This window comes from Canis lupus, chromosome 16 (assembly GCF_011100685.1).
Source record: "Canis lupus familiaris isolate Mischka breed German Shepherd chromosome 16, alternate assembly UU_Cfam_GSD_1.0, whole genome shotgun sequence".
NCBI lineage: Eukaryota > Metazoa > Chordata > Mammalia > Carnivora > Canidae > Canis > Canis lupus.
Genome location: NC_049237.1, coordinates 10,868,164 through 10,896,127, shown reverse-complemented (window position 1 = coordinate 10,896,127; position 27,964 = coordinate 10,868,164). Strand labels below are relative to the sequence as shown.

At 38.3% G+C, this 27,964-nt stretch overlaps 1 protein-coding gene across 1 annotated transcript in view; it reads right to left on the bottom strand.

Annotated features, from left to right (window-relative positions):
• The window catches only part of DGKI (diacylglycerol kinase iota), a 428,692-nt gene that overhangs the window by 30,851 nt on the left and 369,877 nt on the right, over positions 1 to 27,964 (bottom strand). Inside the window, 1 exon segment of the mRNA XM_038559441.1 lies at positions 26,744 to 26,769. Coding sequence (XP_038415369.1) covers positions 26,744 to 26,769 — 26 coding nt within the window.

Below are 27,964 nucleotides of genomic sequence, written 5' to 3'. Positions count from 1 at the left end.
TATGCTTCATTATGTTCTACGGAAAATAACCATGTGGTCAGCATCTATCCTGATGACTCTTGTGAAAAGAACTCTAAAAGTCTTAGGAAGCCTAAACTAATTGTAAAGATATGTAGCTCCAGGGGCAAAGAATCAAAGTGGACATACAAGTCACTTGGGAGGTAGAGGAGAAGATAGAAGGGGGAGCTGGTGAGAGAGGGCAGGATTTGGAAGCATCTAATGACAGTGATGTCTCCTGAAGGGAACATGTGCATTGGAATAGAAATGGTCCCTTCAGAAAAAAGTATTTAGATTCTAGAACTACTGAAAACATAGATGATCTTAAGGCTTGAACAACACAAAATTTTAGAAGAAAGTAACTTGAATTTTATTTTTCAAAGCATCATTTTATTTTTTATTTTTACTTTTTTAAGACTTATTTATTTTAGAGACAGAGAGCATCTGCAGGAGGGGCGGAGGGAGAGGGAGAGGGAGAGAGAGAATCTCAAGAGTCCCCAATGAGTGCAGAGCCCAACGTGGGGCTGATCTCATCACCCTGGGATCATGACCTAAGCCAAATCAGGAGTCGGACACGTAACTGACTGAGCCACCCAGGAGCACCACTGCGGTGCCTTTTCACAACAGTATAAACTTGATAGCCTATAAAGACTATTTACTTTTCTTTTCTTCAGGCCTCCCAGAGCCTTGTGGAGCTTTACAGGGGGGACTCCCAGAGGGCACTGCACAGAGGCCGGGGTTGGACACAGGGACTTGCATTATGGTGACAACCGGGCCCCTTACTTGCATGCACATGCTTTCTCTCTCTCCATAAATAAATAAATAAATAAATAAATAAATAAATCCAAAAAAGGCACTGGATTGGAGTCTAATTCTAATCTCTAACTTAGCAGACATGTAAGTTTAACAAGTCAATGTTTATGAACCAACTTTCTTAATTTTTAAAATAAAATTAATAGCTGTCCTGTTCATCTCTCTATAGCAAGAACAAAACCAACAATGAAAGCTTTATAATTTTGAAACAGTAGAGTGCCCATTTTTCAAGATTATATTGAAACATTTTCCAGAAGTCAAGAGAAAAGGGGGAGAAAAGAAGAAAAATGAATTCATTAATTTAAAGCCTTTGTGTAATAAAATTCGGTGCATATAAGCAACAAATCAAGACAGTAAAGACAGTCTATTGAAGGAGCACCAGGAAGGGAAGAGAGAAAAGGAAAAGGAAGGGAAGGAAAGGATGAGAGAAAGAACAGAAAGAACGAAAAATATTAGGAGTCAGGGGAAAGCTTATTGATTAGCTGTGGAGTTCAAAGATTTCTTGGATGAAGCCTAAGCCAACTTTTCCATGGTAAATGGGATTAATTAGCAAAGAAGATTTGGAACATCCTGGCAAAACAAAGGGAGGATCTGAACAAAGACATGCAAATTAAGTTGTATTATCTAAGGGAACCCGCAAAGAGCTGTATATTATCCTCCCTGAGGTGGAGAGTGGTCTCAGGTAAGGTGCTGCAGAGTCAGAGGAATCCCCCACCCAGTGAGCACCTCTTCCGTCTAGATAAGGCACTTGGAGTTTATCCTGCAGGTGGTGAGAAACCACTGCAGAGGCAAAAGTAAAGCAGGGAAGCATATAAATGTCAACCATGCCAGTTCAATCCCACCCTTCTCCTCCCGGAAAGAGAGTTATGACCTGTTCCCTGCTCACTTTCTCCAGATTGCCCATATTATAGCCTCTTTAAATGTCTACCCCAACATTCACAAGCACTGCTATGTTTGTTGGTTTCCAGCTGCCTTGTGGGTTAAAGTCTCCATGAACAGGTAGAGGATCATATAACAGAATCATAACCACAGATAATTTCCAATTGTACTGGAGACGGAAAGCGGGGATATTTATTTTTAAGTCAAGCAATACACCCAAGGGTTGCTATTATGCAAACATTATTAGGCTCAAGGCTCACTTCTTTCTCTTGATTAATGTCCTTCCCCATGAACACTGTTGTTTAAGATTTCCTCTGCATAAAGGGAGCTTGAACCTATTAGTATTCAACTCCAGAAAATAACCTTCTGGAAGATCAAGCTTTAAAAACAAATAATGAGTTGTTATGATTATAGTATTATTCTTTATTATTTCTTGAGCTCCGAGCTTGCCTTCCCGCCTTTTCCAAAACTCTTTCCAACTGGGGAAATCATGCTCCTAAATGCAAAGAAAGGAAGTCAAATTGCTGATGGGATGTAAATGAGTAGATGGATAGTAAGTTTCCTGGACAATTAAATCACAGAAACTTGTGTAGTTAGGCAGGAAACTAAGGGAGTAGAGAACTGAGAAGCTGGTCATTTTTAGAGCTTAGAAGTGGAATCATTAATTCGTATGAAATGGTTGATTTTTCCTTCAATGCTATGCCTTCCATTAAACTGCTATCCAGTAAATATCCTGGAGCTGAGAAGTCAGGACTGCCAGGAAGGAATCACTATCTTCCTTCTTCTTCTCTTTTTTTTTTTTTTTTAAAGATTTTATTTATTTATTCATGAGAGACACACACAGAGAGAGAGAAAGGCAGAGACACAGGCAGAGGGAGAAGCAGGCTCCATTCCATGCAGGGAGCCCCATCCCGGGTCTCGATCCCGGTCTCCAGGACCATACCCTGGGCTGAAGGCAGTGCTAAACTGCTGAGCCACCCAGGCTGCCCACTATCTTCCTTCTTGTCTCTCTCTTTGGCTTCGATTCCCAACAGTCTGGATATCCTCAGGAATCATGCATGAAGGAATAATGGCTACCCACTGGAATTAGGATAGGGACCAAAGAATCCACTGGGGGCACTGGCTGGCCTCCTGCTCCTGTGCCAGGCCCTGTTGGAGCTTTTGGGGATACTTCTGGACAAAACAAACTCTATCCTCTCAGGGAACTGGCTTTTGGCAAGAAGTCCAAACTACGAAGGGATACATCATAACTGAGTCAAGAACCAGACTGCCGGTTAGCACCATGAACTAGCTATAACCTTGCACAAGTTTACTAAACTTCAGTTCTCTTGTTAGAATAATGAAGATAAAGTCAGTTCCTTTGGGACTCTGCCTTTTAAATAAGCTCAAGGACCAGAGGATTTATTATGGTCTCCTGCATAGAACACTACGGAATACTAATGTTTTTGACCTCACTACACAGAAAAAGAACCATTTTTCACCTATGAAATGAGGTTAGATTAAGGCCAATTACAGCTGTAGAGTTTGGCATATGACTACTTCCAAAGGTATAGTTTAAGGTTGCAGTTTTTGCTATGCCATCAAAAATATTTAATATAAAGTCTACAAGACTTGGCAAAGCCACATATCTGAGTTCTCAATAAATCAGCTGAAATAACTACATCATATAGTCTCAACTCTGAACACTTATGTCTATTTAAAAAGTTTAATCTTTCATGCTGCTTCTCAGTCCTTAAATTAATATTCTATTTCCAAATTGCTTGTCACCTACTAATGACAGCAGCTGCTTAAATCTTTTTTAAAAAATTGTGGAAGAAAAAAATTAAAAGTACAAACAACCACCATAGAACAAAGAGTAGCTTGTAGAGCCCTGAGGTAGTGGGAGAAATCAGCTGATGCATAAATATATACCTGGCATAAATATATCACTGGCTTTGCCAAGTTCTGCATACTTTTTACCCCGAAATATTTCATCCACAAAGCAAGAAGCATATGCGAGAACCATTCCTTCAGCAGTGGTCATGTTCTATATTCCAGAGCTATTTGGGGCCCTAGCCTAAACTTCTCATTTCATAGATGAGAAAAATGGTCTTGAGAAGTAACTGGACTTTTGCAAGATCACACAGAAGGTCACACAGGTAGTTAGCAACCCAGATGACAGAGACTCTTATTTATTTTTTTTTTTTATAGTTTCTTTAATGTTATTGTATCTGACCCCTATGTGAGAAGTCCTTCCACCATGCCATTTCCTCTTGAACTAGGATCAAGGTGGGCAAAAACTAAAGCAAATAACCCCTAATAAAAATTTCATGAATGCATCACATACAAAATGAAGTCAGTTTATCCTTTATGATCCAACTCTTTTTATGCTGACAGAGCCACTGAATAGAGAGGGCATGCAGGGCAGATATTGTGTTCACAGTCCTGTTAGTCTGATCATGATGGGCATCTTCCTACTTCCCCTTTATTCAAAGTTACTTATTGCATAGTCACAGATAGCTTGCATTGTCAGGTGCCCAAGAGCCTACTTCTTTCAGATACATATTTCTGCAGACCTTTTCCCATATTTTCCTTATCAGAAGCATTCTGTCCAATTTTTCTACTTTGTAAGCAGTCATGGGACATGAGCAACAGACCGTGAAGGCTTAGCTCCCCAAAATGGAATCTAGTATCATCATCAGATACAGCAAAGGTAACTAACACTCACTTAATGAATGGTATGGATAACTACTGTGAATTATGCTAATGAGGCATAAATGAGAAGCAGCTCATGAAAATGACTGTAATTAGTATTATTTTACATAGTCATACTCAACAAGATGAGGTGAGAGAACGGAGGAATTTGGTATCTCGAAAGACTCCTACATTTTAATATAAGTCTAGGGGAGGTTTTGACAACTGATAATAAGCTATGTGCCAAGTTATTTGTTAATAATTAAAATACTGGGGTTTTTAAATATATTGGAACAATTTCAAGATTATTCTTACAATGGTGCAAAATCTGTATCAGCTCTTTGTTATATAGTAACACAGAGCCGCATCATCCCAAAACACAGTGGCTTCAAACAAAACTATTATTTGTTTTGCTTAAAAATCTGCAACTTGGGCCATATTCAGCCATTAAGTTTGTCTCCCCTCCACCTGGCATCAGGTAGGGCAGCTCCATTGAGAGCTCAAAGATCCACTTTCAGGATGGTTACACATGACAGGTAAACTGGGTGCTGGCTCCAGCTGCTTTAGATCCTCAAGCATGACACTCCAGCTGCTTGGGCTTCCCCCTGAAATGGTGGCTGGGTTTCAAAAGCAACCATCCCAAGAAAGCCTCATGGAAGTCACCTTGCCTTGGAAATCATGTAGTGTCACTTCTGCTGCTACAGTCTTAAGTCTGCCCATATTTAAGAAGACACAGACCCCCACATCTCAATGAAAAGAATGTCAAAGTCATACGGCAAGAATAATGTGTGGGATGGGGAGATAATGCTGTGAATGTTTTTGGAAAATTCGGTCACATCATACGCTAGCATTGTGACAGGCCTTGATTAAGAGGGCTGACACTGACTTTTGGTTAGCATTGGGAAATGACCTTGAACCATAGCCTTTGCTACCTGTGTCATCTATAGTAGTGTGTTTTGCATACAACGTCATCTGTTTTAGGTCATGAATATCTCAGCAGAAAAATACAAAATGCTGCCAGCTGCTTATCTGAAGGATCAGCTTTTTGAAGCAGGAGGAAGAAAGGCAAGTAGAAGACACTGCAGACAAGTGTTTGTTGAGTTGAATTAAGAAGTCTATCTAAGGTAAGCTTTACCCTGAAATTCTCTTTAATAACCAGATGTAAAAAAAAACAAAAAACAAAAAACAAAAAAACCCACCATCTCTCCTCTTTTTCCTCCTCCAGTCAAGCAAGGACTCACTCACCAAACTAGTCCCATATCCCTCACACCTGGCCTACCGGCTTCTCCTCCATTGCTGAGATACAGGGCAGAGGGCTCAGAGCACACATCTCCAGGATCTCCTCATCAATGGGATTACTCCATCAGCACATCTGAAGGCCATTAAATGCTACAATGGTCTAATATTCACCCACCACCTGTGCCAATGGCACTCAGAGTGTGTAACCATAGATGGGAGACTTAAATAGGTTTTGTTTCTCTCTAATGACAGAGTTAATCCTCAAATTGAATTAGTCCCTGCTAATTGAATGCATGAATGCATATGGGTTCTTTCCATCTGCTGCTGAGATCCTTTTGAAGCTACTATTGGCATGGAAGGAGTTTCCTGTTTGGAGAAAAAACAAACAGCCCCCTATCCAGTGTTCCCTCCTGGCAGAAAACTTCTACCTTGCTGCCAGAGGACGGGACGTGTTCCCTTCAGAAGTGGTTGGTTCCATTTCTCTTATTTCCCCCCTGGAATTAGCTATAAACAGTGAGGAGACCAGATGTCTCTCCCAAACACCCCATTTGTTTACCTGGGGTTGCAAAACTGTTCTCTGGTTGTTTCACATGTGTAAGCCCCATCTCTGCACTTAAGCCAAAAGCACAGGGGCTATGTTTTAACTGTTTTTTTTTTTTTTCTCTTTGTTTTATCTACATTCCCTCTTTCAATAAAAGCTCTAGTACTAGAACTATATGAAGTGCTTAAGAAACACTTGGTTGATACTGTGGTCTGGTGATACAGTGAGCTATCATTCAATCTTCTTCCAACCCCCCTGAATCATGGAAGGCATTTTAAGGAATGGAAGCAAGCCCACTTTACTGGCCCCTGCTACACCTGGCAGTCAATTTTAGAGTTAAAAATATGTTCTTATCTTCTCAGGCATCTAATAGCGTTTATTAGATGCCATGAAACAACATCATAAGTATCTCAATGAACCAGGAATATTTATATTATGGGTCAAATCAGAGCCCTATGCTAAGCAATAGTTATTTCCTAGAACATCACTGGTAAGGTTTGGACTGGTGTAAAGAGAAATTTCATGGGTTAATTTGCTTTGAGCATTGGGCTAGAGAAGCCAAGTTCACAGGTCTTCCCCAGTCACGGTTTCAGACAGCTGTGTAAAATATGTGCCAATAGTCACAGGAGGGATGAGGCAGGTTCTTGAAAGTGCCTTCCTGAGAATCTATTAAACTCAAAATTAATATGTTCTCTAGTGATGATATATTAATCTTTGGATGTAGTCACCAACAGTTTTAAAAACATATAACATCACCTTCTAAAGTAATATCCAACCATTCCCTTAAAACTGGAAAAATATAAATTCTTTTTTACAGAATCCCATCAACTATTTTTGTTCAACAACTGTTAAGTCTCTACCAACAGGGAAGATTTTTTCATATATGTAAAGGGTTTTAAGCTGGTTACACCTTACTCAATTCATATTCGTGAACCCCATATAACCAGAGTCCACAATAACACTCTTTCTCCTTCACATTTGGATAAAGTGGTACATATTAAGATTCTTAGTAGGGGATCCCTGGGTGGCTCAGTGGTTTCGCGCCTGCCTTTGGCCCAGGGCGTGATCCTGGAGTCCCGGGATTGAATCCCGCGTCGGGCTCCCGGCATGGAGCCTGCTTCTCCCTCTGCCTGTGTCTCTGCCTCTCTCACGCGCTCTCTCTCTCTCTCTCTCCCTGTGTCTATCATAAATAAATAAAAAATAAATCTTTAAAAAAATAATAAAATTCTTAGTATATTAGAACCAATTTAGTGCTGTGAGAGATTTAAAAAAATTCTAGCACCCTCCAAAAGTCCTCTGCCTCTACAACCCCGAGAGAATTTAACTCAGGTTGATGAACTTTATTTTTGATTTCCCAGCATTATAGGTGATAGAGCTATAATCCTGAGAGGCTAAGAGAAATGGAAGAACAAATAAGCAAAGTCCTCATTTGCCTCACAGGTGGGAGGAAGGTGCCAAGTACAAGTGGTGCTGGGGCTGAACTTGGTTCCTAATGACTCTCACCAAGGACCCTTGGAGATTGCATCAGGGCCTTGGCTTCATCCCGCCTCTCAATATCAGGCCACCTTTCTCCTGTGATAGGTCTCCTTGAATTCATCTGATATATTGTAGCTGTGTCCTTCAGGACCTCTAAAAGGAACTTAGGTGGAATAGCTGCGCTCATATTTCATTCCATGATAGCCGCGAGCAGGTCTGACGTGGCCTGAAAGTGATGGATGGTTATTGGTTTTAACCAAACATCAAGACGGCATATGGGAAATGGTGTTTAAGGCCAGGATCCAAGTACAAATGAATGCGCTCTGGGGCTCAAAAAGATGACGGGTTTATAGGTCATCTGGTCATCGGAATGCACAGTAAGTAGCTTATCACTGTCTAGCAGCACACTGACCACTCTGTACGATGAAGGCCTTTTGAACTTAAAGGAAGAACAGGTTGAGCCCAAACACTCCTCCCTAGAACACAAGTAAAACCAGGGAGGGGTTAACATTGCAAAAGTCACTTTCAGGGACATCCAGCAGCAAAATGCACATATAGCAAAAGTGTCCAACTTTTTTTAAAAAAAGATAGTTTCTAGAACCTGCTCTCATGTATACTTGTAAATACAATTTGTACCTCTAATCAAGTTATAATAAAATGCTAATTTTGAACCTTCCCTGAATTAGCATAAGACAGATATGAACCAAAAGCACAGAAAACTTAAGCATTTTATTTCAGAGAAATGAACAGTAAACTTCAACTTTCACTTTGACATTATGCTAAGTTGACTGAAGCCATATCACACCTTAAAAGCAAGAATTCTAAAGTAAATGGTTAGTCCGGAAGCTTCCGAGGAAGATACAAAATAGAACAGGCTTCAGTGCATGAGCACATCTTCAATATTTACTCAAGAGCAGATTTTACCATCTAGTTGCCATGAAGAGAAATAAAAACTAAACCTTCGCTCTTCTTAAGAACTCATGTATTCTCAAGAAAGAGAGTCATCCATAAAGTAACACATGTATAATTACATATCTACTCATAGCCCCCTGACTGCTAAGGAAACAGAGTGGCATATGGAATGATTTCCTGGGAAAGTCATAAGAAATTGTGCAAAAAGGGAAGATCTGCCCTAGTAAAAAATAAGTAAGGGTGGAGGGTTTTCCCTGAAGAAGACTAGCTGGCATAGAGGCATGACGGAACAAGTGATAAATGGGTTCACTTGACTGAGTAGCATGTCTAGAATGGGAGTAGAGAGAAAAGAGGCAGGAAGGGGGTATGGAGGGCATCTGGAGAGAACAGCTTCCAAGACACAGTCATGTGAGGCCAAAAACTTTTTTTTTTTTAACATCACTGAAAAATCACTCACCAACTCCCTTTTCAGAATACAACTTTGACCAAGACTATCACTGTCTTCCTCAAATATAAAAGGAGCTTATAGAGAACAATTGCTGGGCAATCGGATGCCCAAAGAACATCTTGGGGTAAGCCCTGCTTTCTGAGAATGAGCCCACAGAGTTAGGGAAGATATGAGGCCCAAAGAGGCACATGGTCAGAGAAATAGAACAAGCAGCTACACAAACAATATGGTTTCAACATGGTCTTCTGTGGTCTTATAAAACACTACTTCTTTTGTTTTTTGTTTTTTGTTTTTTGTTTTTTGTTTTTTGTTTTTGCAATGGCTGAAATAATTGCCTTTACTTGGTTAAGCACAAGATGGGATGGAAATGTCACCAGACTGCACAAAATTGAATGGGTCCTGGCTGATTACAAATCCCTTTTCCAATAAGCACTAGGGCATCGTTTTGTCAAGAGAGAGGCTGCGAGCTGAATAATTAAATAGTAATGTAGTTTGTTACCTTGTTAAAGAAAGCTATCAGTGTGAAATCTGCCCGAAGCATTTATGCACTTGCAAAGTTGATTTTCTTTCTTTTCAGAAGGTGAGTACCTGGTGAGGTTTGGAAACAGCAGTGCTGTTTTGTCATCAGCAGCAGAAATATTAAGAGACTGGCACTCATCTGCAGGAATCCATATGCCTGCTCCTTAGAAAGCAGAGCTTGGATGTCTCCCAAATACTCTTCCGAAACTGAAGGTGACATTTTGGGGTTCATCTCATGTATCTCATTGCTCAGGAGTCTTCCCTGGCTCAGAGGCCTGAGTATGTATGTATGTATGTATGTATGTATGTATGTATTTATTTATTCATGAGAGACACACACAGAGAGAGGCAGAGACACAGGCAGAAGGAGAAGCAGGCTCCATGCTGGGAGCCCGATGTGGGACTCGATCCCGGGACCCCGGGATCACGCCCTGGGCCAAAGGCAGATGCTTAACCACTGAGCCACCCAGGGATCCCAAGGCTTGAGTTTAGAGGACAGGAAAAGGCTTAGATGGTGCCAGGTCAGCTTGTTCTCTGCAGAGACTAAGGTCTAAGGGGAAATGATCTGCCTTAGATTCCACACCCCCTACACCCCACACCCTAGCAGAAAGCAGAGCCGGGGCTGGGGTCAGTCCTCCTTACTCTGAAATAATGGTCTTGTCCTTGCCCTATACAACCATCCACATTCAAGTGGCCACTGCCCAGCACAATATGAGTCACTCTCTGCCCACTGGGCTGTAACCTGAAGGATGTTTAGTTCCAGGAAAGTTAGAATACAACATGCCTGAATAACATCCCAAGTCCAGGCAAATACAATGGGATGGGTCTATTTATAGAAAAAGATTCTCCCATTTTGTTTTTTGACTCTGGTAGCTTCTCTTGCTCTCTTTGGCACATCTACTCTCTTGCTCTGTCCCTTCCTTTTGTGAGTATTTGCAGGCAAACTATGCGCTAGGCAGAGAGCTAAATACTACCTAAGTTAATACTCTGATACAACTGCTGGACAGGTACTGTGACTGTCATCACCCCCATTTAAGTATGACAGACTGAGGCTTAGTGAGGCTAAGTCACTTTGCATGAGGCCACATGGCTTATATGTGGCAAAGCTAGGATGGAAACCTAGCATGTGGAAGAGTGACTTGCAAGACAGCTCTACACTCCTCCATTATTTGGCTGCACAGAGCATCAGACAGTACTAGGGTGCCATTAGGTGGTGAAACGAGGTCCTCTCTTCCCTTCATCTCCCTGGTCAGCCACGAGGAGTGCAGCTGTCATGCCTCCATGCCTTAGAATTCCCCGGCTCTGAAGAGGGAGGCTACAGAAAGAAATGTAGCAGTGCTGGGAGAAGGAAATGCAGTAGTAATGAACTGCTTATGGGCACCACGTGCAGTCATGGTGACCGGAAGAAGACATACCGCGTGCAGCTAAGACAGTCATGACCTGACACGTAGAGCACCCAGGGTGGACCCAGAAAATGAGGACTGACACAGAAGGCTGCTGAAATGAGGCAGCATTTCGTTGACTTCATTAGCTTGAAAGCGAGCTGGACTGATGGCTATTTCCAAGCTCTAAGGCTGGCATAGACAGCCTGCACAAACAAAAATTCACACAGAAAAAAAATGCTTCCAAGTGGAACATGCCAGGATGGAATGTACTGTAAAATATCCAGGGCTCATCTTCCAACTGAAAAAGTGATGAGGCATTCTAGTATTTTGCAACTGGTAAGCATGATAAGAGACGCTTGGGCCAAGACCATAATTCAGGGAAAGCAGTGCCCACACCCACATAGTTCTTTGCAGGAGGAAGGCATCAAAAGAACAAATCAGCTTTCGGTGGAGCTCCCTGGGGAAAAAATATTCACTGGATACTGAGGTTTCTCTTGTCAAGTAGACAACAGACAAATGGAGTGTTGATGACCTTCATCTAAGGGTCCTACTGTACTTGTCAGCATACCTGTCTAGCCCCTTGGTGATATGAGTTCATACCATAGCTCAGCTCCTATCATTTCATGCACTAGAAAGCTTAAGTAAACACAGTAAACTTTAAAAAGTAAGCACAATTCCATTCTTCATTTCTGCTCTTATCGATGACTACAAGGGACCAGGTCATACACCTCCCCTGTCCTTTCGCACATTCACCTGGTGGAGAAGTAACTGATTTGCAGGCATAAAATCTGTGATAGCTTCATCTGTTGCCAGAGGAACAGTGACACATAACCTTATTTGCTGACCTCTTCTGACCCATCCACTTACTTACATGCAAACCAGGGGGTTAATGTTCTCCCCTCCTCTCCCCTTTCTTGTCACTTTCTTATTTTGCAATGTTTTAAATACTTAGAATATTCTCTTGAGGCCAGATAAACTCAAGCCAAGTTGCAGGTGAATCTCAGTCAAGAGCACTCCTCCCCCTCAACATACACTCATCTCTAATAAGGCTTCAAAAGATAATTAGATGATGATCGCCAACAAAGCACTCCAAAGAAACCACAGGATCAAAGGATTATATGGTTACAATCAATAGTGAGATTTAAGATAGGGGGAGGAGAGAGGAGAGCAGGGTCAGGACACATAGAAAGTAATATAACCTGATTCTGGAAAGCCCAGGGTTTTTTGTTTTGTTTTGTTCGCTTGTACTGTTTTATTTTATTTTTTTAATCAGCAGTGATTGTCTGTTTTCCTACAAAATGTGAAAGAAGGCTAGCCAACTAAAAGCATGCCATCATTTTTATTCCTTTCCTTTTCACATAGTCTTTGGGGAGCACCCAGTGAGGCCACCATAAAAGGCCATTTTTTTCAGCACATTACCAACTGAATTTCATTGGAAAAGAACCAGGACTAACTTACCTTCTCCAACAGGGAACAATGTTAATGAGGCTACAATGGAATTCAAAGACGTGTATTGAAAGTTTCTGTTTGCCAACACCACATACTGCAGCAAATCTAACAGTGAGATTTGTATAGAGAAAATCAATTCTGTGCCAGGGCACAGCATAGAATGGGGCAACATCTCTATTCACTGGGTTCATAGTCAAATAAGAAGGGCAACACCACCCATGGGGAAACATTTTTGGAATACACTCAAAAAAACAGTAAATGAATAGGGAAGGAGAAATTGTGGGCATTTGAGTTGTCAGGAAAATTCATCATTGTTTGTCCTTCGAATCTATGGAGGTGGTTCCAACACATGGGAATTAATGAGTGCCAAGGAGGGATTTGAATGAATGACAATGAAGGTGGTCTGCCAGAGAGATGGTAGGAGGTGATATAAACCATATGGCTGGGTGAATATAAAGGAGATGAACATGGAGAGAGGCCCACAAGCAGAGGAGTAAAAATAATTCAATAAAGCCATATGAGCTAAACCAGGGTAAGAAGGGGCCTCAAAAGTGAGCACTAAAATGTTTGAATCTAATTAAAAAGCCAATGGGGGATTCCATAGTCAGAAATAGAATATGGGGCAAAAAAGAACACTCCAGCAACTTTGCATTAGCTAGCCCAAAGTCATTGCAGAGTGGCATACTGTGATGGCCAACACTGAAGACTCTTCCCAGTTGAGGCAATTAAGAGCTGTGAGGTTTCCAGCTGTATCATCAGCTGAGTTTACTTTACTCATCACATTTTGCTAATAAGCAGCTTATAGAAAATAAAAGGGAAAATACCAGATTTTCTTAATATATACTACCATTTTGGTCATCATATTGTCTTCCGGTTGTGATATCTCCTTAAGGAAATAGCTACCTTTCGAGAATTCTTCCTTTTGAAAAATGGATGCTATTGACAGGAAATTGTTTCCTTGATTAGCTTCCTTGATTGAAGAAACTGTTTCCCTGATCATGGAAGTATGAAGATAGGAGAAGTAGATCAAGAACACATCTTTGAATTATCCTGTGTCAGAGGTACTGGTCACTGATATTAAATAAATAAATAAATAAATAAATAAATAAATAAATAAATAAATAAATAAACCTCATTTTTAATGATGAATTGCCATCCAATAAGTAGGAGATCTCCATTCAACCAAAAGAATCAAGATTTCCTACCACATCAGTTCGACTCTTAGCAATGCTATTGAGGGACTCTGTGGGGCAGTGACTGAGAATAGGATCTGGATCTAGATTACTTGAGTATAAATCCAAGTTCTAACACTTATCAACTATGCATAGGACCTTGGAAAAATTACCTACAGGGTTTGTGCCTTAGTTTCCTCATGTGTAAAATGGTAAGAGTAGTATTATTATGATTGTTTTGTAGAGTAAATATGTCTAAAATATCCGGAGTAGTTGGTTCAATATACACTAGTTTGATGTGATCTGGAAGAAAGTATTTAACCTCTCTAAGCTTCATCAGAACACACCTTAGGACAATGCCTGGCATTAAGTTTTAATAACACGGACATTTTTTTTTTAATTTTAAGGACACCTAAGAGTATATTAACCCACATAATCCCAAAGGAGTAGTTGGAAGTATTTTGCTGAAACACAAGGACCCAAACCTTAATTAATCCCTTCCATTCTGAGTTTCTCAAAAATTATTATGCTTGTTTTAATTCTTCAATTTCAGGAGATAGCAGAAATTTAAAAATATATAAATTTCAAGATGTTTAACTTTAATTTGAATAAAAATGAATATAGGGTTCTCTTTTTGCTAATAAGGGGAATCACAGACACTAAATTTCTAACAATTTAAGCTAAAATGATGGATTTTTAAAAATCAGGAAATATGGGAAGATGGTGGTAATAGTAGCAGCAGACTTTTTGAATGTTTCTTTTTTGTTGTTTTTTTTCCCCCTCAAGTTTTAATTTAAATTCCAGTTAGTTAACATACAGTGTAATATCAGTTGCAGGTACAGAATTTAGTGATTTATCACTTACATACAATACTCAGTGCTCATCACAAGTGCCCTCCCTAATGCCCATCTGAATCTACACATAGAAAGAGAAACTCAGTAAAAGAACCAAAATACACCATCAATTGTAAAAACAAGGTAACAAGATATCCTTACAAACTTCAAGATTACAAGTGGCTGCAGAGAGGCCATTAACTGCCAAAAGACCTGCATTCTCCCAGTGTCTGCACAGGAGGGCATAGGGAGGCAGTGGGGAAGCTGATGTACCTAACAGCAGGAATGCCACAAAGTAGCCAACAGGTGGTCCTGGTAAAGTATTGGGCTCCAGTATGAGAGCAGCCTCAGAAGTTTTCCCCTTTCCCTTGCCAAATCCATGTAAGGGGCCCCACTACAAACGGAAGTACCTAGAGCATTGTAGCTCCTGTGAACTCTCAAAACTGACCACCTAGGATACCCCTTCAAGACAGGATCCAAACTGAGGATGAATTTCTGAGTGGAATTCACATTGTGCTGAATATGGCTAATGGGAGCAAAGAAAGAGGTCTTGATAAAAGTGAGGATATGGATCAAAGTCAGGAAGTCAGAGAAAGCAAGCTACCACATTTTCAATAGGACACAAAACCAACAGAAGAAAGAGGCCTCTGAAGCGAGAATAGCTAACTGAACTTACATTTCTTTCCAAAATTCAGAAAGAAAATGAATTTCATAGAAAAAATAGCAAAGAAAGGTAAAATCTCATATGAAGTTATTTTAGTTAAAAAAAAGGATAAAGAACAGAATAACATTGAGAGGCAATGAAAGTGTACCATAAAGACTTGCTTAAAAAGTAGCATACTATTTCAAGTAAGCTTAATGGCGTTAGTAAAGTGATACATGACATCAAGAATAGCCCATCTGAATCAGAATAATTCAGAAATGAGGTGATGTCATTCAACAAAAAACTAGAAATAACAGAAAAAAATCATTTTCCAATGAAGACAAACTGGAAGGAACACAGGAACAAATAAATTCAACCAGTAAAGCCTTAAGAAAAGTAGAAGGCACAAAGAAACTTTCAAAAAATAATGAAAGGGGTAAAAAGAATGTGATAGGAAATGACAAGTGTTAAAGAGACATAGAGAAGATCAAACATACAAAATGAGCTCCTAAAGAAGAAAACCAAAGCAAGAGAATAGACCATGTATAAACACTTAATTCAAGAACACTGCTTTGAAATTCAAAATGAACCATACATTTAAATAGTGTATCATGTATCTGAGAGCATCAATGTCTCAAAGTGATCTATACCAAGGCATATTTTTGTAAAGGTATTGGACATTAAAGAGAAATATCCTTTGGGTATCTATACAAAAAAAAGAAAAGAAAAGAAATGACTTTTTTGGAAAGATTTTATTTATTCATGAGAGACACAGAGAGAGAGAGAGAGAGAGGCAGAGACACAAGCAGAGGGAGAGACAGGCTCCATGCATGGAGCCTGACATGGGACTCGATCCTGGGACTCCAGGATCATGCCCTGGCGTGAAGGCAGTCAACTGCTGAGCCACCCAGGCATCCCAAGAAATGACTTTTTTTTTAAGATTTTATTTGTTTATTCATGAGAGACACAGAGAGAGAGAGAGAGAGAGAGAGAAAGAGAGAGGCAGAGACACAGGCAGAGGGAGAAGCAGGCTCTATGCAGGGAGCCTGATGTGAGACTCCATCCCAGGCCTCCAGGATCACGCCCTGGGCCAAAGGCAGGCGCTAAACTGCTGAGCCATCCAGGGATCCCAAGAAATGACTTTTATAAGAATATCATCAGACCTTAAAGGCAATACTTTATTCCAGGAGAAAATGGAATACTCAAAATATCAAGGAAAGAACATGTGACACGATGAGTCTGTAGAGACCATAACTATTTTTTTTCAAAAATTTATTTATTTATTTATTTAAGAGAGAGAGCATGTGTGAGCACATTAGGGGAAGGTCAGAGAGAGAGAGACAGAGAGCAGACTCCCCACTGAGGATAGAGCTTGACCCTGAGATCATGACCTGAGTCAAAATCAAGAGTCAGATGCTCAACTGACTGAGCCACCTAGGCACCACAGACCACAACTAATTTTTTAGGGTAAAAGGTCCAGATAAGCTTTTTCATGAAACAACTCAAAAAATACTGTTTTCAGGGGATTTTACCTAAGGGATCTGGGGGAAAAAGTGGCTCAGACAACCAAAATAACTAGACTTTCTTCAGCATATTAATTCATGATGAGCATTAGTTACTTTTGCAACCAAGTCAAAAATGAATATTAAAAGAGAGACATTATAGTGTACAATGTCTATATGATTTTAATACCAACATATCATAAATCAATAAAAATACAAGGAAATCTGTTTTAAATCCTTTCAGTAATCCTAAATGAATTGTGTGAGTTAAAATAAAAGATGAGGCATGTATATACACAGATATAGACACACATACGTATCCATAATGCAAATATAATTGTCTTATCTCTGCTCAACCAGAAACAATGAACAACATAATAGTAACTAGTGCCCAAATTGTGATCTTGAAATACTATTCTTCTTTGAAATAATCTAAGAAATTTTAGAGAAATGATGTCCAGGGCAAGAACTACAAAAGATGAGCTTGAAACATCTTGCTATGCTGGGTATCAAGGAAATTATCTATAAATATTAGGACCATATTAGACCTTAGAAGTCAAGATGAAGGGACTTCCTTCTTGCCATAGATAGGACAATTTAAGCTTCAATAAGAATGATAATTGCAATGCACTGAAGCCCATGAAATGTGTTAAAATTGTGAATTTATGGGGTGCCTAGCTGGTTCAGTTGGTAGAGCATGTGACTCTTGATCTCAGGGCCATGAGTTCAAGCTCTGCATTGGGCATGGAGCCTACAAAAAAAAAACATGAATTTGTAATGATTTTTGAAAATTGGTCATTTTTTACATTGATAAGGAATCAATTAATTATCTTGATAACCAGATAAATAAAAGGAAAGATTCAAACATTTATTGTTTTCCTTTACAGCACTGTTTCACTGAGAAATAAAACAGTAGAGGAGATGAAGTGATTCTTTATGAAATGAAAGAACTGGGAAAACCCCAAAGGTAGAACTAGAACAGCACTATTTTATAACCCTAATTGATAAGTCTGACATCAACAAAACAGTGAAATCCAGACATCATTTGTCTCTGATAAAAGAACAAATTCTCACCAATATACTTGCCAGAGATCAGAGTTTGTGTTAGAATACACTCAGCAAGACCCAGCCTGTGTGAAAGTCTGCAGTTCAAATGGCCTGAGCATTTCAAAAATAAATTCTAAGTAAAAGAAAGGGGTATGTGGAGAATGTACATTTAAAAGAGACTTAGATGACAATACTATATTTTTAAATGGGCAAGATTAAACTATAATATAGTTAAGATAAGACTAGAATGAGTGATTAGATTTTATAGATATACAAAAAAAATACTACAGAAGTCAAGATAGTGGTTACTTTTAGAGGCCTGGAGAGATGTAATTAGGATGGAGACACATGGAAGGAATTTCGGTTTTTGGTCTGAGTGATGGTTATGAGGATATTACCATGATAATATGCCAAGCTATGTATGGTGTTTCATTTTACAACAAAAATAACCTTTAAAAACTCATCATACACACACACTCTCTACTGTGAAGAAAGACAGGAATATATAAATCCATTAAACAAAGTAAATCCACTGACCTTCGCAGATGAACAGGTGCCCAAACCACCCGATGCCCTAAAGTTTTCTGCCACACCTTTAGGATTTTGAGCCTCTCTTTGATGACTGTGTGAGGCATGGGATATAGAAGATAAAGCCTGGAACCTGCCCAAAGAGACCCCCACATAAAATTGAGCCCCTGAAGAGCTAAATCAGTATAGGATGAATAATAAATAAGACCTATAAAGGACTGAACAAGAAAATTTGATGCTGTGTGGACATAAAACCAAAAACAAGGCAACTCTTATGTGAATTTATTGCCATCAATAGAACACTGGGCACTCTGAATTATTGTCTCTATGTTCTCTATGTATCTTAAGAAAGAAACAAACAAGCATACACACACACACTCACCAACAGATAATTTAATTAAGTTTGCTATTTTTCTTTGGTGATTGGAAAACCTCTCTCAAGGACTTAAAGAATTCTCATGTATGAAGGCCCAAAGATATGAGTGGCTCAAAGAATAATCAAAAACAGATAAATACAAATCAGTAAAAACACAAGAAAACAACTTTGAAGAAATAATGCAGGATGCATTCCAGAGAAACAAGGAGAAATAAAATACAAAAGAGAGTAGGACACATATAGGATGAAAAGGTCTATCATGCATCTAAACAGAATTCCAGAAGGACATATACAGAGAAGAGAAAGCATTCTGGTTACATTTGTACTTCAATTGTCTATGTTAGAAAAAAAAGGGGGATCCCCGGGTGGCTCACTGGTTTGGCTCCTGCCTTTGGCCCAGGGCGTGATCCTGGAGACCTGGGATCAAGTCCCACATCGGGCTCCCGGCATGGAGCCTGCTTCTCCCTCTGCCTGTGTCTCTGCCTCTGTGTGTGTGTGTGTGTGTGTGTCTTTCATGAATTAATAAATAAAATTGTTAATAAAAAAATAAAAAAATAGAAAAAAAGTATAAAAACAAGCCAAATGATTAGAATAAAGGAAACTATAAAGATAAGAAACCAATGAAACAGAAAACAAATATGTAATACAGAGGACCAATGAAGCTAAAAAGAAACATTCCTTGAAAAAAATAAAATAAAATAACAGTAAAAATCTAACTCCTTTTATAAAGCTAGATTTATCACACATGCTCTGTAAAATAGGAAGGAAAATGAGAGGCCAATCACATGGATGACCATGGACACAAAAATTCTAAAAAGAATAGGAACTGAATCCAGCAATATATAAGGGAGATTAATATAATAACCAATTTGAATTTATCTCATGCATATGGTATTGCTTTCTACTAGACAATGACATACACCAAAGAAGAAAAATCATTATCTCAAAAGATGAAGAAAAAAGTAGTCTGTAAAATTCTAATACCTGTTGAATTTATCACATTTGGATGAAAAGGAAAATCCTGAAGATACTATCTGCAAAACAACCAGCATCACCAGTGCTGTTCACCACACTTATTGGTGACTTGTGGTTGGCAGTCACTTTGAGATCAGAAACAAATCGATGATGCCACTATTCAATCTACTATCTCTACTTCTATTCAGTACTGTTCTGAAGGTTCTAATCAGCATAGAAAGGACCAGAAAAATATATAACAAAGTATAATCATTGGAAAGAACGAAACAAAATTATCATTACTTGCAGATGATAATGCCTCTGCAGAATTTCTTCCTCACAACAGACCCTTCAAGTAAAGTTTATGAATTTAAAAGTTTAGCCGGAATCTTGACTTAAGATTTTGAAGCAAGAACCTTGAAACAAGATTCTAAAGTGAATTTCATTCTACTATGCCAACAATGATCACTTAGAAAATACAATTTTTAAAATACAATTTTTAAAATATCACCAAAAACTGTAAAGTACCTAGGACTTTATTTAAAACTGACAGTCAAACCCTTCATGAAGAAAATTATGAAATTCTATGGACAGGCATTCTAAAAAAAACAAAAACAAAAAAATTAAATATAAAGAGATTGTTTGAGATAGACGTGTTGTTGTAGTATCAATTGTCTTTATACTGATTTATAGATTCATGCAATTTCCATGAAAATTACAACACAAAACTTGATAAAATGATTCTAAAATACATAGGCAGGAACAAAGGTCCAAATACAATTCAGACATTGTTGAAGAAGAACAAATTTTAGAGTATGTGCTCTCCCAGATAGCAAGATTTATACCAAAGTTAGAGCAATTTAAAAAATCATTGTACAAGAATTGACATACAGATCAATAAAATAGAAAAGAGATCTAGAAATCCACATATAGGGAAAGATAGAACAGGCTTTTCAAGTCAGTGAAAGAAATAAACAATAATGACTGGTTATATATATGAAAAAAATCAAAATAAAACTGGATCTTTACCTCTCATCAAACCACAAAATCATTTCCAAAATAATGAAGACACAATTGCAGTTTAACACTATGAAAACAGTAGAAGAGATAACGGGACAATATCCTTAGGATATTCTAGCCTATGAAAGGACTTCTTTAAGAACATACCAAAGCTAGATACCATAGAGAAAATATTAATAGGGCCCCGCTGGCTCAGAGGTTTAGCTCTGCCTTCAGCCCAGGGCGCGATCCTGGAGACCCGGGATCAAGTCCCAAGTCAGGCTCCCTACATGGAGCCTGCTTCTCCCTCTGCCTGTGTCTCTGCTTCTTTCTTTCTTTCTTTCTCTGTATCTATCATGAATAAATACATAAAATCTTAAAAAATATATTAGTAATTTGTTTACATTAAATTAAAGAATACCTATTCCTCAAAAAAAGTTTGGAAAGATAAACCACAAACTGGAAAAAAATTGCAACACGCTTATCAACAAAAAACCTTTACCTAGAATCTGTAGAGATGTTTATGAATCATTAAGAAAAAGAAAACCTAGTGGGAGAAAAACGAGCAAAAGAAATAAAGCAACATTTCACAGAAAAGTAAACACAAATGGCTTATATGAAAAATAGTTAATCTGACGTGTAATCATTTAGCACAAATTAAAACCCCAAGATAACATTTGACACTCCCACCAAATTGGTAAAATATTTTTTCATTAGTTAACATCAAGTGTTGGCAAGTATAGGGATCAATGGGAGCTCTGACTAGAGTTGTGAGAGTAAATTAGGATTACTTTGTAAAACAACTTGTCATGATGTGATAACTTACACAGATATATAACCTACCACCTAACTATGCCATCCCCAGGCTTAATCCCTAGAAGAATGCATACATATGGAAGCCAGAGGAGTTATGAAAAAGAATGTTCATAATGATATTGTTTACAATAGCAAACAAACAAAACCAAAAAACCCAGTCTGTGCAAATATTCATCAGAGTTTGGATATATAAGTTGTTTTATATTCATACAATAGAATACTATACAACATGAAAAATTAATGAAATAAATGTACGCAATAAGGCACTTAACAAGGATGTGTCACAAAAACATTCTGAACAAAAGAAGCACAGAAGAATTTACCACAGGGTTCAATTTATGAGAGTTCAATATAAGCAAATCTCTATACATATAAAGACACATATATCTGGAATACACACACACATTCATATGTGGAATATGTGTATATGTAGTAAAATGACCACAAGAAACAAGGAAATTATTTAAAAAACAGAACAGAGGTATCTCAGTGGGAGAGGGAAGAGAATGTAAACAGAAAGGGAAATATGAAGTTTCTAGATGACTACCAATGTTTTATATCTTAGGCTGGGGGCTGGGCATGCCATAGTTCCTTTTGGTTATCATTTAAACTAAGCTGATAAATTTTGTACATTTTTATGAATATTATCTATGTCAGTAAAACTGCATGTGTATATGTTTACATTGGAGAAAAAAACCATCTATGATGTTTGAGCCAAGAGATAGTTATTGATATATTAAAGAGTGGTAGGCCACCCAACAATGTGTTGTTTGGAGTTGTTTTTTTTCTTGTCTAACCTCCTGCAAAGTAAAACTGCCTCCAAGTCTGATACTGGACCCTTTGGGGACTTACTCTAGTGACTGTGGTCCTTAAAATTTTACTTCCAGATGCCTGCTACTCCCATCCTTGTCTACTGTGTTACTATTGCAACGAAAAAGCCACCATATAATGCAAGAACCATTATTGCCAACCGGTCTAGGAGGGAGGACAGGAAGGGGGTGCCTGCTTCAGACATCTAGGGGAATCAAACAGAGTGTTGGCACTTCCTTGTGAGAGATTCAGTGACTGTCCTGTATTTTGTAAGTGAGCAGACGTTAGTTGGAAGATGACCCTCTGTGAATGCACTGGTGGAGGAGCAGCAGCACAGGGGCATTCTCAGGGGTCCCCACAATAAGGTGGCCAAGATGACAAAACAGAATCTGAGAGCTCAAGCAGAGCAGCCTGGGCACAGGAATTATGCTCCTGGAGCAATTTAAATGATGAGGTGATAGGCTCTAAATGCAGAGGAAACTCCTAGGGCAGGGCAATCAATCACTGCCAGGCTTATCTTTTGACAAGGGGTAGGACTCCAGCTTGCAGCTGTAACATTAAAATGTAATGTTCCCACTGGGATTTGGTGTGGCAGGTTTCCCTGAAGCTTCGGTTTCACTCAGTTAACTAATTATGAGAGAATGTGACATTGGTATTTGCTTTTTCTACAGGGACAAATCATTCCCAGCAGGAGAGACAGGTTGTTATTTTTGTTCTGTTTTGTTTTGTCATTAAAAAGAGATTACTTACACAGTAGTAAATAAACTCTTGTTAGAGGGAATTTTTTTTCTTTATAATTCTATTCACCTTAATTCTGACAATCATTTCTTTTGTTTTCCGGAGATATGGTACATGAATGAGCAAGAGTTGGGTATTAGAACTGGGTTTGAGGGCAGCCCCGATGGCGCAGCGGTTTAGCACCGCCTGCAGCCTAGGGAGTGATCCTGGAGACCCGGGATCGAGTCCCACGTTGGGCTCCCTGCATGGAGCCTGCTTCTCCCTCTGCCTGTGTCTCTGCCTCTCTCTCTCTAGCTGTGTCTCTATGAATAAATAAATAAAATCTTAAAAAAAAAAAAGAACTGGGTTTGAAAATTAACTCTAGCTATGTGATCCTAAGCAAGTTATTTAAGTATCATGAACCTTTTGCCTCCCACTAAAAAATAGATGGTAAAATGTCTACTGTGTACTATTTGTTAAATGAGATGAAGTAATATAGTTGAAGTATTTTTAGCACAGTGTGTCTGCATCAAAAGTGCTAAAAAATGTTAGCCTTTATTCTTAATGACTCTGATACTATATATACCAATAGGAACATTTTATATTTCACTTATGCCTTATATGGTCAGTTTCCTATATGATGCCACATGTAATCATGAACTGTATTTTTACTTCGCCACTATAAGCTGCATTGTGCATTAACCATTTTACTCTTCCTTACCCAGATGTTCAAAGGTTTCCAATGAAAACACAATATTTATTTTTTTTTTAATTTTTAAAGATTTTATTTATTTATTCATTCATGAAAGACACACAGAGAGAGGCAGAGACACAGGCAGAGGGAGAAGCAGGCTCCATGCCTGCAGCCTGACATGGGATTCGATCCTAGGTCTCCAGGATCTCGCCTTGGGCCAAAGGCAGGCGCTAAACCACTGAGCCACCCAGGGACCTGAAAACACAATATTTAATGATAACATTGAAGGAAACAGTTTTCTATCTCTCCTTCTCCCCCAGGACACCTTTTAACTTTTCAAAGACAGTGTCCAATGCTGAGCAAACATCACAAATAAACTCACACTTCCTCATCCACTGCCTGGATGATATCAGCATTGTGTTTGGGGTGCTTTTAGCAAACTGGAAAATGATTTCACAGATGATCTCCCCTTGAACTCATAATCCCATGAGGTAGGCATGGTAGATATGATGATCTCCACTTTACAGATAAGGAGGTGGGAGATAAGAAAGGGTAAATGACAGAGCCATAATGTTCAAGCCTATTTTCTATGAAAAGTAATCTGTGGGAACTGAGAATACTGGGCATATTGGACTTTCGAAAATTAGATTTTCTCAAGAACAAAGTCTGTTTTGAAGTTAGCCAGCGCAACCGTTATTAGAGAGAAAAGTAAGATCACTGGTAGTAAGTTAACAAAATAGAAAGTCAAGAGGCATGGGGCATTATATTCCAATGTCACAATCCATTTGCCCAATGAACCTCAATTTTTCTATTGTTAAGTTTGAGAAAAGAAAACTGTTACCTCTTACCATTTTTAAAAGCACACATATTGCAATATCATTATCATGTATAAATGTAAGCTTGATAGAATATTCAGGAGATTTAATGTGAACCACAGAAAATATGAGAACCTAAAAATGTATAAGCAGGAGGAAACATATTTTAAGTTCTAGTAGAAAATCTTGGTGATAAAAGAAAAGGTTAAGAATATTTTCCTTTTCCTTGGGTTAAGAATACTTTTCCCAAGTATACATGGGCTAGAAGATGATGGAAAATTAATAAGATTAGATAAATCAGCACTGTAATTTCACCTTATATATTCAAGTAGTTTTTGGAAGTTGTAGAATCGACGAAGAATCATGGACATTTAATAACTTTTGAAGCCATGAAAATATAAAAGCCCTCAAATTTGGATAATATTTCCTTAACTAGTCACATATACTAGTTCTTAAAATAATTAATTCTGAAGTGCTATTCATACTGAGCAAGTCTTTCTGGTGATAGTCATTTTTCAAGGATTTCCAAGGATGCCATCACTTGCTCACTGATAGCTCATAACCCCTTAAGAATTCCTAGCGAACTACAGAATAACAATTCAGAAGTCCCCTACACACTCCTTTGTTAGGAATAGGGGATAAGTCTAATAGATTGGAAGGCCAAAGCAAACAAAAGTCATTTAGGAGAACCCTAGATCGAAATAAAAACGAAACACGTTTTGAGTCCATGGAAATTAGAAGCCCAAGGATCTCTAAACACACAATAAAAAATCTAGTCAGACCAACAATGATGAGCGAAATAGCATACCGTAATAGGTCATCATTAGGTGGTTGGTTACCCAATTCTGACTTAATAAGTTTAAACATGATTTGCCTATGATCCTCAGGGATGTGATACATCTTCATTTCAATATTACGAGAGATCTTATGATATGGCACGATATCCAAAAACTTCCTCTCTTTGTCCTTAATTCATTCACTTAATAAGCATTTGGTGAATGTTTACTGTTTGTTAGGATCTATATCAAAGAACTCACAGCCCAGCATGGGAGACAAGCAAATCAAGCATCAAATTTACTATTAAATTCTAGAAGAAAAATTTTTCATGCAAATGGTAAGTGGATCAGAGAGCTCTCAGGGAGGATGAAATGATTAACAAGGTCTCAAATGGTAAATGTAAACCATGTATATCACAAAAAGGAGTAGTTCTGTCACAAAGAACAGCATGGATAAAAGCAGGACACAGGAAACATGGTGAGTTTCAGAAATTAGTTGCAATATACTGCATGGCTTGCGCATTCAGAAGGGGGAAAAGATGCCATAAGAAGCAATAAGCAGTAGCAATAAACAAAGATTCCATCAGTTAGGATTTCCATTCCACATTAAAATACAATAGTGGAAACCTGAATACAACGAGTGATCTTTTGATAAGATTTCAACCCTTAGGCAATGGGTGCAGATTTTTGCTACAGAACAGACAATGTAGTGCTATCCAAGTATACAGAGAACTAGAGGATAGAAAGCTAGGGTATGGATAGCAGTTTTAAGATAACTTTAAAAGTACAAATAAGACATGGAGAAACCCTAAGCAACAGCATTGGGGATGGAAAAGAGAACAGAGATAAAAGAAATACAAAAACCAGAGTTAATAAAATTTAATGACCGAATAGACTAAAGGGATGAAGAGGGAAGCTTATAGCAGCTTTCATGTGTTGTATTTAGCTGGCTGAATGCAAAATAGTGCCCTCACTAATTAGGGATGGCATGACGAGGAATGCCAGTATTACTCAGAGTCCTACTATCTTCTCACCACTTCCTTCACCACTAGACTCATAAAGCTCCTGGAGGGAGAAAATTATGTCACGTACCACATGTGTTTGCACATAGTTCCTAATATTGTATAACATGATTACATAGTATAATGGACCCATTGTAGACACTTAAAGTGTACATTTTTTGAATGACTGACTGAATAAATGAACTCTAAAAGTTGGATGTGACAAAACTATATATTTTATCCTTTTAATAAAATAACTATGTCTGAAATGTGAATAACTCACCTTAGCTGGGTAACAGTTAATACCTCTGTGGATTAGGTTCATTTCAGACCTCTAGTACTTTTAGCAAATTCCAACATCCAATCTTAAAGAAACTTTTGGGAATGTCTACTACAAACTCTCATTTTAAAGATGAAAATCTGTGATCCAGAGAAGTTACACAGCTAGCCCCAAGTCACAGAAAGTATCCAGTCATAAATCAGGCAGATACATAAGCTTCATAATATTTGTCAACCAAATTGGTTATAATAGATTGGAAGACAAGACATCACATTTAGCTAGGATGCATTGAATTTTTAAAAGTGCATGACACTCCACATGAAAAAAAAAAATACTAGACCAATGTCTTAGAAACATTTCCTTAAATAATTCTTTCTTCTGACAATGAAATGTAAGGAACGGAGCTCAACTTTTAATCTTGAATTAGTATAAGTAAGACAGATTCTTACCGTGATCTTCTGAAGAGACTGGTGACCTAAAACGAGATAATAAGCATGATAAATGTTTTGTAAATAATACTAATAATTACAAATGCAATAATGATCAAGAATAATCTCCTAGGAATATTACCCCCCAAATTTAATTAAATACAAAGTCAATATAGTAGACAGTGTAATTAATTTGTTGGTCACATGGTATTTTCTAATTGATCACTCCCAAAGATTACCTTTGATTGGTTGGGGTTAATAAAATTCCAGTCTACTGCACAGTGTCATGGGACTGCAACGAACTTAAGTCTGTATTTATCACACACAAATAGAAAAGTCATAGAAATGTGATAATGGATGGAATGCTGTGATGTCACCAAAGGCCAAGCCTTCAGAGAAAATACCAGGGATATAAATAAGCACTAGACTGTGTGCAAGTAAAAAGAAATCTACTTGAACAGTAAAAAATGAGGCAGAAGTAAAACAAATGATACGTACCCTTATCATTATTGTTTTTTGTTTTCACTATTCGTGGAATTTAAGGTTTACGTGAGCATGACATAGAACCTCTTTGTACTGACCTCATAGCTCTAAACCTTTAAGAACCAGGATGAGCAAAAGAGTGATCATTGGGGTCCCACAGAACTTTTATATATGGATGACTTCTGCAGCTCCAATTATGTTAGGAAGACACTGATGAAGCATCTTATCGACCCTTTCTCAATAAAAACCTTTCTTTCTTCCTCAGCTAGCCACTGATTGAGTTACTCTGAGCAATACAGATTCATCCTTGAGGATGAATTTCCCTCAAGCTTGAAAGATACAGTCTTAAAAAAAAAAAAAAGAAAAAGAAAGATACAGTCTTGACTCTACCATATCATTCTTTCCTTGGGATAAAGGGAGGTGTATAATTCTGTACTAACAGGTGATAGAATTTTGTAGGGAAAGGCAAGAAACCAGGCAGGAGGCATCCTCTCTTCTACATGATCAGCCTCCTGAGGTCCACAGCAGGAAGATGACCAAAGAGAAATGCAAGAGTTTAGTAACACACCCATTTGCATAACTCGTGCCTGGGCAAGAATGATTCCATGGAGGCACAGTGGTTAAAGGAAGATTTTAGCTACTTTGGGATGCTTGAGAATGCTTTACTTTATTTACTGCTCAGTAATATTTTTGTTCATTATGTAAGTGATGAGTAAGGTGTAAGGACACAGCAGTAGTGGTGGGAAAGATAGTGGCAAA